At 36.1% G+C, this 9,200-nt stretch overlaps 1 protein-coding gene across 2 annotated transcripts in view; it reads right to left on the bottom strand.

Moving 5' to 3' along the window:
- A1CF (APOBEC1 complementation factor) overlaps window positions 1-2,532 on the bottom strand; it is a 46,603-nt gene extending 44,071 nt beyond the window's left edge. For both annotated transcript variants that reach the window (XM_029283600.1, XM_015813267.1), the window contains exons 1-2: window positions 2,434-2,532; window positions 1,423-1,557 (exon numbers count right to left, since the gene is read on the bottom strand). In XM_029283600.1, the coding sequence (XP_029139433.1) occupies window positions 1,423-1,557; window positions 2,434-2,532 (234 nt within the window). The remainder of the gene's footprint in view (window positions 1-1,422; window positions 1,558-2,433) is intronic.
- Window positions 2,533-9,200: the final 6,668 nt, after the last annotated feature.

Raw genomic sequence — 9,200 nt, 5'->3', positions numbered from 1 at the left:
ATTAACTGGGTCAAGTCCAAGGCCGTCATGGAAGCCAAGAACTCCTGAGCTGCCGCCGACGTCCCGCCCGCTGATGGCAAGTTGAAGTCCCCCAAGACCATAAGTCTGGGGGTCTCCACCGCCACCCCGGCTATCATGTCGGCCAGCTCAGGCAGGGCTGTTGATACATAGCAGGGAGCCAGGTATATAATCAACAAGCTTACACTATTCATTTAGTGACCATTCAAAGTTACAATGGCACTGGAAAAAGTGACTTATGGCCGTTTTTCACATTTATGACTGTTGCAGCATCCTTGTGGTCACATGATCAAAATTTGGATGCTTGGCAACTGGCATGTATTTATGACGGTTGCAGTGTTCCAGGGTCATGTGATCACTGTACTTGTTACAAAGGATCCAAAAATTATGGATTTTTAGTTATTTCTGATATGTTTCCTTAGTTGGCTTATTACATCTGCTTTTATACATATCATTTTAGTTAGAAATTATCAGTTTCTAAATGAATGTGGATTAGTCAATGTAATACTTTAACCACTTTAAGAGTTTCTAAAAGCCTTTGGAAGTAGTATAGGTAAGTTACATAATATTAACATATTTGTCTACCAACAGCACTAAATCCTGTGTCATCTTGAAGATTATTGTGTCTCCAGAACAATACTTAGAAATGATGGAGGCAACCACAAAAGTATTTGAGTAGCCCTTGTAAAATCACTTTTATAGATTACACATGGAGTTCCAAAACAAGATGCTTAACTGGGAATTGCAAATTGACTAACTCCAGTCATTATTTAAAAGTGGGTTATTTTTTGTGCAATTATTAAAAGTGAATGAGACGGAGGCAGAGCAGGAGCAGGACTTCAGCTTTGTAAGAACCATGTGAACAATGGATACATTGAAGGATAAGATTTACACATGCCAACCTACTGCTCTGGAGAGCCCAAGAAGGTTTGACTCTGAGCTTTAGAACCGGGGTCCCCAACCCCTGGCCCATGGACCGGTACCAGGCCACAGCATGCCAGCAACCGGGCTGCACAAACAAGCAAAGCCCCATTTGTGGGATGCAGGCAGCACACGAAACCATGCCCCCTCCGGTCTGTGGAAAAACCGCTCTCCACGTAACTGGTCTCCCGGTGCTCAAAAGGTTGGGGATCTCTGCTTTAGAAAATGTAAGATCTGAGTTGCTGTGGTAGACTCTCTGTGTAACATGCAGTTCTGTTCTAGAAAAAAAAAAATCCGAAGAAATGTGTTGCATCCACACATCCACAAAAATATATCAATGATCTCCAATTTCTCCTGAGAAATCCAGGCACTGCACAAAAATGTTCATTTAACTTTACTTGTTTTAGGTATGAGTCTTGCCAATAACTTCATTCCTTTGACTATACCCCAAGGAAAAGAAAACCTACTAAATGGTATTATTACTTTTTCACATAATGGAATAAGTTCATCTTCAAAGAGATCTCGGGGAAGTTTTCCAATGAAAATCTCACAGCCTCGTTCTGGTGGTGGTCCATCCCAATCTGGTGGTGGCCCTCCGTATTTTCGTTGACCATTTTCCTTAATGAAAAAAAAAACAAAATTTGGAGCTGTATTAATTTCAACATTGCTTATATTCCTAGTAATATTACTGAATTGTCTTCCTGTAGTTACATCTTTTTCTGCACTTAAATTTTATCTCATTTTTATTTGCTCCTGGCCCTGTCTTCACTCCATTAGATTATTTCAGAGCCTCTGTTTACCTCTCAAGTGATTAAGGAACTTACCTAGTCATGAGGAAAGTGCCTATAAAGATGGCTGGAATTGTGCAAGAATGAAGAAGAACTTAGTTCATTTTGTATTTCATTGTCTCATTTAAATTGCAAATATATACTTTCTGAATCATTATGGTAAATTAAGTATGTGCATGTGTGTGTCTCTGTGTGTGTATATTTGCACCTCATAATGTTAGGTTGCAATGCATTACTAGAGGAAGCTGCATACAATGTAAAAAGCATTGTCTAAGGAAATATATTAGCTTACGCATACAATATATTTAGGAGAAATATGCATGAGAATGTATTCATTTTTTGTGTATGGGATTTAAAGCCATAAACCTGCATGAAGGAAAGAAAATGAGCAATTAATTGGAAAAATCTGAGACCAATCATCAATGACCTAATTGTCCCTCTGCTAAATGCTCGGTTTGCATTGATATGTTGAATGCAGGGCTGCAATGTGAATTGGCAGTTCACAGAAAGACCCCGGCAGCAAGATTATCAGAATGGAAACTGGAAAACCCATGTAGCATTTGAACCTCATTAAAAAACAAAAGATATTACTTAGGGGAGAACTTCTGGTGAAAGCCATTGGGAAGCGTAGTAGACTTCAATCTCCTTATTTTACTTTCAAATTAGTAACCTAAAAGTTGTATTTATGTGACAGGGAAGTTCCTACCTGAATCAAACTATATCCTGTGCGCTGAATTAAAGTGCGAAGGACAGCTTCTTTCTGTGTGCCGGTCAATCCATCCCCGGATTTTTTATTTGATTCCATTGTGTGTGATTACCACCAAAAAATCAGGTTAATTAGGTGTACTCACTGCAATCAAATTTAAGATAAATTAAGTAAATTAAAATAGTTCTGTAAAGGAAATTTCCATCACAGCAATGAGGAAGGTCTTTATAGGAATCACTCAGAGTAATTAGAAAACAGAACTTGAAATCCAACAACTTCAGAAAGGATAGAGAATCAGGCTGAGAACTTCTTTCTCCAGAAGATTTGTGAGGACTTTGAGGCAAGAAATTGTTTTGATGGTCCATTCCAAAATAATGTATAAAACTTTCATTAACAGCAATGCCTGGGTTTAGCTTGCAGCATTTGAAATGTCCTGTATTCTTTTATTTATTTTTTTAATTTTCAAAGTTCTCTGAGTGAACCTTATCACTCTTTTGTGGTCAATGTTTTTTATCCACTTCAATATTATGGATCACTACATCTCATCAGATGCTTTTTGCCCCTTGAGGTAGTCCAGACAAGAAGCACAAACCATGACTACTAACAGTAGCAGGTTACAGTAACAGTTACAGTAACAGAATCTTGCAAGTATGAAAGCACTTTTCCCCCTTCCTTTACTTTAATCTCCCAGAAAATAAGGGAGAGTTTCTTCTGAGCTGCTTCCTATGCCCCCCTTTCTTTTCTGGGCTGAGATACCTTTTGCCGGACAGCTCCTTCCCCTATCTCTCAAGGTTGTTCTCACAGACCATTACTGACACCAAGCATCTTTTTCTATTGCAGTCCTGAATATTAACAAAGTAAACAGTATCATCATTATCCAACCTGAAAAGTTATGGTTATGAGATCTATCAAAATGTTGACACCAGGAGGTAAGCTTGATTTCAGACACATTTCAAACTTATAGGAACTTCATTTCAAGCCATTTCACTGGCTGCATATGTAAACACGATACTTTAAAAAGTACTTTAAAGTATCTAACAATGTATGAAATACCCCTTATTTTTTAAAAAATATTTAGATAGTTGCTGATGAAAGGATTTCTATTCTAACACTCATGGAGGAACCGACTGCACAAAAATCAAATGTATGTTTTCCAAGGAAGTCCAGATAAGATTCAGCCATCCAGTTCAGGTCATCTTTAGAAATTCAGTGAATATATAAAATGGGAAGGGGATTGTACTCAATGTTTTCCTTATCTGTTATACACATTTTTCTTAAGTGTTCAGCAATAGTCACACAAATGTATTTTTTGGCAAATAACATTATTTGCATTTCTGTAGGTTCCCCCATTCTTATTTTAAAGGCCTTTAAAAATAGGCCTTTTAATTTTGCTCCCCAAACATACAAAAACCTCTAGTAGTAGAAGAGGAAGTTAGATCAGCACTCTGATCACTACCAAATTGGGAAGCTACATGAACTGACACAAATATGGAAAGCAGCAGCAGAAGAAGTAAAGATTCTAATCAAATGTGTCAGCCAATCTGGACAGTGACACATTAGCCAATAGGTTGGAAGAGTCTACTTACAAATACCAAAGGAAGTAGACTTAACATTGTGTGAAAACAATTGTCCAGTATCCGTAATGTCACATGCTAGCAAAAACTTGTTAGATCACCCAAAACAGGTTAGAAACCTGCATGGAAAGGGAAATGCCATTTCAGAAAGCCAAGGAATACAGTGCATCATTTTTGTTCTTATGACAATCAACAGAAGTGAAAGCTGGTCTTTGAAGAAACAGGCTAAAAAGAATATTGAAACTTTTGAACTTTGGTGCTGGAGAAGACTGCTGAGAATACCAAGGCTAGCCAAGAAAACTAACAAACAGATAATTGAATACATTAAGCCAGATGACACACAAATGACCAGAATCAAATTATCATAGTTTAGACATATTATGTGATGGCCTAGCTCTCTAGAGCAGGGGTCTTCAAATGTTGCCCTTTTATGACTTGTGGACTTCAATTCCCAGAATTCCTCAGCCAGGCATGCTGGCTGAGGAATTCTGGGAGTTGAAGCCCATAAGTCATAAAAGGACAACGTTTGAAGACCCTTGGTCTATAGAAAGCAATAAGGCTGGGAATGATGAAAAGGATAACCAGCATCAAGCTGCTAGACTTGAAGGAATGGACTGGGGCAGATCATCTTCAAGATCTTTCTATGTGGTTGCTAAGAGCTGATGCTGACTTTATGGCACATCATCAGCATCATCAATCAAATACTTATTTAGCACTTGAAATTTTTAATCTACTCCATGCCATGTTGTAAAAATAGTTCTTGGCACAAAATTGCTCTTTAGCAAAAACGCCCTTTAGCAAAAATCTTCAAGTAGTAAATATTTCATATCAGACAAAGAGATGTTCCTAGCTCAAATGAAGAGATTGATATTTGTCTTTTTTGTACATAACATCATTAAAAAGTTGAAACAAGAAGATGAAACTAAAACAAACTGATATAAAGTAAGAAAAAAAAGAAAAAGAAAAAAGAAACTGCAAAAAAGAAAAATTTGAAGAAAAATATATAAAGAAGTGACTTCTGATATTCTTTGCAGCAGTTATAAGTACAAATATCTTGTAACCTCTCTCTAAAGTTACAACATATTACTAATTATCAATAAGAGATTGATATTTTTCTTAATATCTGATAGTTTGAACGGTCAGATTTCCCATTCATTCATCTCCTTTTATTATTCTTCATTTCTATTATATGTGAAATATTCATATTCATATTCACATTCATAAACAGAAAAATTGGCAGGAGGCACCTGACAGCTGTGTTGAAAAATCCTGGTTATTCAACATGTATGGAAAGTCAGAAATTTAGAAGGGATTTCTTATTGAAAATGACTTTGTCATTGATGATTAAGTCATCAAGCATACAGTATTGTATGATGAGTGGGAAGATAAAAGGATTCAGCTTGAGACACACTGGTGAATAGATTCAAAAGCATTCCTTTTTAAAATATTCCTAATATTCCCTGTTCTTTATCTAATATTCTAGTATCTAATATTCTTAATATCCCATATTCCTTAATAATCTTCTGCAGCATGGAGGTGGATTTTGAATAAAAGTTAAATAAACATTAAATAAAAGTTAATTTATATTTTCTGAATAATGATGAAAAAAATCATCACTTCTGTTCTGAAATCTTGTTCTGCATAAAAAATGTGATATTACAAACCCGAAGTGAAAGCAAAACCTACTCAGAGCACTGAATATATCATTATGGTATGAGATTTAATCAAGCCACTTGAACACATGCAAAATGTCTTTATTTTCTTCATTGCTGTAATAAAAAAAATATTTTGATCTCTTTCCTCAGCTTGAAAACTCTCGTGAGGACCTCTCCCCTTCACTGTCACTCTATTTCCAAATAGAAAGGCAATATTTTTATTTGTTGCTTATTTCTTCACGTCATACACTGAAAAATTGATCCAAGGCTGCATTCTGACTATGGTTATAGTTATATAATTTGCTACTGGGCTGAACTGAGTGGCATGTTTTACATTAGTGTTTTTTTTCAAACTTGACAACTTCTTTAAAGCATATAGTAGCACCTTCCTTAGTCTATCCATAACTGGTGCTTCCTCAATGTTTCTCCCAGCTCATCTTTCCTGTTTATTTCGTAGCTCACCAAATTGTCATTAATCAAATAGCAATAGCACTTAGCAACAGCACTTAGATTTATATATTGCTTCATAGTGCTTTATAGCCCTCTCTAAGCCGTTTACAGAGCCCCCAACAATCTGGGTCTTCACTTTACCGACTTTGGAAGGATGGAAGGCTGAGTCAATCTTGAGCCAGTGAGAATCGAACTGCTGGCAGTCGGCACAGTTAGCCTGCAATACTGCATTTTAACCACTGCACCACCACAGCTCTCGATAGTATGGATTAAAATGTCTTTTTATTGAGGTCTTGGTTTTTCAGTGATAAACAAGACAGATTCCTTCAAAATTACTTCTCCTATAATGTATGTTTTCCACAGTCGTTGATTCATGCTTTATAAATAACAGAATAACAGATTTGGAAGGGACCTTGGAGGTCTTCTAGTCCAACCCCCTGCTCAAGCAGGAGACACTATTCATTCTGGACAAATGGTTGTCTAATTTCTTCTTAAACATCTGTTACTTTTTCCAGTTGTATTGCAAAATATTTCCTACCATGCATACAATAATAACTGCAACTCTGCAGAGTCTAATATAGGCTTTATGCAATGCTGCCCAGTGCTATTCAACAAGAGAATTCTGCCAATAGCTTGTGCTGTCCCTTTCCTATCATCAACCTGGCAGATGGCTTTTCAGATATGATGTAACTTTTACCCGCTTTTGCAATAAGCTGTACAAATCTGAATGAAGTTCTCACTCCTTCTCCGATCTTAGCCACAAAAGCTATTGTTTTCCCACTTAGCTCTTATTCTGAAGAATAAAAAAAGCCTCTTTTGATTTATTGATAAGTACACTAGTTTGAAAATGATGCAAAAGGGCATCATGGCATTTTTCTAAGCATAGAATGTGTAGAAGGTGAATGTGTAGAAGCAGTGAATGGCTTTCCATCCTGATGAACCCATTTTTAAATATTCACCATTGTATTTACTTTTGGAGTTGTTTGTGCAAGAACATGGTTTGCTTTACAGGTGCCTCACAATTGATAATTGCATTTTACACCTGTTCACCATTGCATTCAGCCTCACCTAAGCACAGCACCTTTCTGCAATTCATTAAAGGAACCCACTCAACAACTGATTTGTTTAGGTTTCTAGTCTAGAAGAATACTATGATGTCCATCATCTTCCTCTAAATTGCCAAGTGGACAAAGAGAGAGAAGTGAATGACTATCCTGATACTATCTGACTGAAAATTCTCAAGTTATTTCGCTGTGGTCATCTTCATAACCACTTTTAATCTGTATGCCATTTTTATAGCCACTGTCCACTAAAATATACACATTCATTTTTAAACACCTGAAACCTGAACATCTGAAACCCAAGAAGGCTCCACACACATTTACACTACTCAGGTGACCCTGAAGACACAGATAAGCCTCCAGGTAGCATTAACGACTCACTAAAAGAATGCAAATGAACAGCTGTCTGCAAGGAGTATAAATCTTTCCATTCCCCAACTAACCAGTCAGAAGCTGAAGAAGCTTCTTGGATGAGAAGTGAAATGTCTTCAAAGAAAAACAAGAAAGTCCAGTTGCCTCATGAAAAAGCATCTTTGGGATTGCAGAAGACTGTGAGGGGGAAGTGTCTTTGCTTTTAATGTGGTTAAATGTGGAGAGGGTTCTCAGTTCAGAATAAGTATTATCTACTATTAGAATACTGCAAATATCTTATTTCCAAATTCTATTATTGGATGGAACTCTCAATACCATTTCAAAAAGAAAATAATTATATTGGTCAGTTCAATTTGCATCATATTTCTAATCAAAAGCAATTTCAAATGTAAGCTTTCAATACTAGGTCTTTTTGGTCCAGACTTTTAAATCTTCCTTTTAAATATAGTTTTGATGTAGACATAAACACTTTATAGAAAACAAGTTAAAAAAAAAGAATAGAAACTGTCTTAGTCTCTAGAAAGTCATTCAATTTCAACTGTTAGAAATGAATGAGTTTTAAACAGCAGTGGGAAATCAGATAATCCTCAGGAATGAGTGAATGACATTGCAAATATAGCATCTTTTGGATCAGCAAGAGAAAGAGACGCCTTATAGACTCTGTTAAATTATCTGAAGAATAATTTCCTTAAATTTGATAGCTAGAGCCCTTTTTAAATGAACAAACAACTCATCATCTTACAAAAACTTTCTTTTCAAATAGAGTAGCATTTCCCAATCTTGGCAGCTTTAAGATATGTGAGTTTCAACTCTGGAGATTTGCTTCTTTGGGGAATTCTGGGAATTGAAGTCCACATGTTTTAAAGCTGCCAAGGTTGAGAAACACTGAAATAGAGAGTAAGACTAATTTTTTATGCTATATATTTCTGCGCAGAGCTCCAATCTTGGCTCGCTTTCTTGAAGAAAAAAAGTCTTTTGAAGATGTATGTTGCCAGATTCAATTAGTTCTTCTATGTACATTATTTGAGACCCAGTTTGGTCTATTGGTTAAGGCACCAGATTAGAAAGCAGCTGGATCAGGAATTCACCTCACAGGGTGTTGCTGTGGAGAAAATAGGAGGGAGATGTGTTGGATATGTTCATCGCTTTGAGTTATTTGTAAAAATAATAAAGGAGGGGTACAAATTAATTAATTAAATATTAAGTGCTATTTAAGTGCTATTTAATGTACAGCTTTCACATTACCATCTGTTCTTTTGTGGAGGACTGTTTTGGGCAGTTCTTGAATTCCTGAGAGAGTGGGATATAGTTCCCTTAAGGAGAATGGGATATAGTTGTTTATTTTGCTTATTTGTTTATTTTTATGTTATTTTATTTATTTTTATCTTGCCCTTTCTCTACAAAGCTTACGTATCTTCTCTGTTACATATAAAGTCTAAAGTAAACTTCAAGACTGTAAAAATACAGGACCTGAGGCCTTTTTGAGTTACAGTGTCATATACCAATATGAAACACTGTCCAAAATAACATTTAAAAATTATGCCTTTTAAATTCAGTGTTACCCAGATAGTTGATTAGTTCTCAACTTATGACTGGTTGCGTGGAAGCTACAATGGACACCAAAATATACTTATAACCTGGTTCTGAAATTCTGA

This window comes from Protobothrops mucrosquamatus, unplaced genomic scaffold (assembly GCF_001527695.2).
Source record: "Protobothrops mucrosquamatus isolate PMUCROS unplaced genomic scaffold, P.Mucros_1.0 scaffold149, whole genome shotgun sequence".
Classification (NCBI taxonomy): Eukaryota; Metazoa; Chordata; class Lepidosauria; order Squamata; family Viperidae; genus Protobothrops; species Protobothrops mucrosquamatus.
The sequence above is the reverse complement of the archived record's forward strand: the minus strand, read 5'-3'. Positions and strand labels throughout refer to the sequence as shown.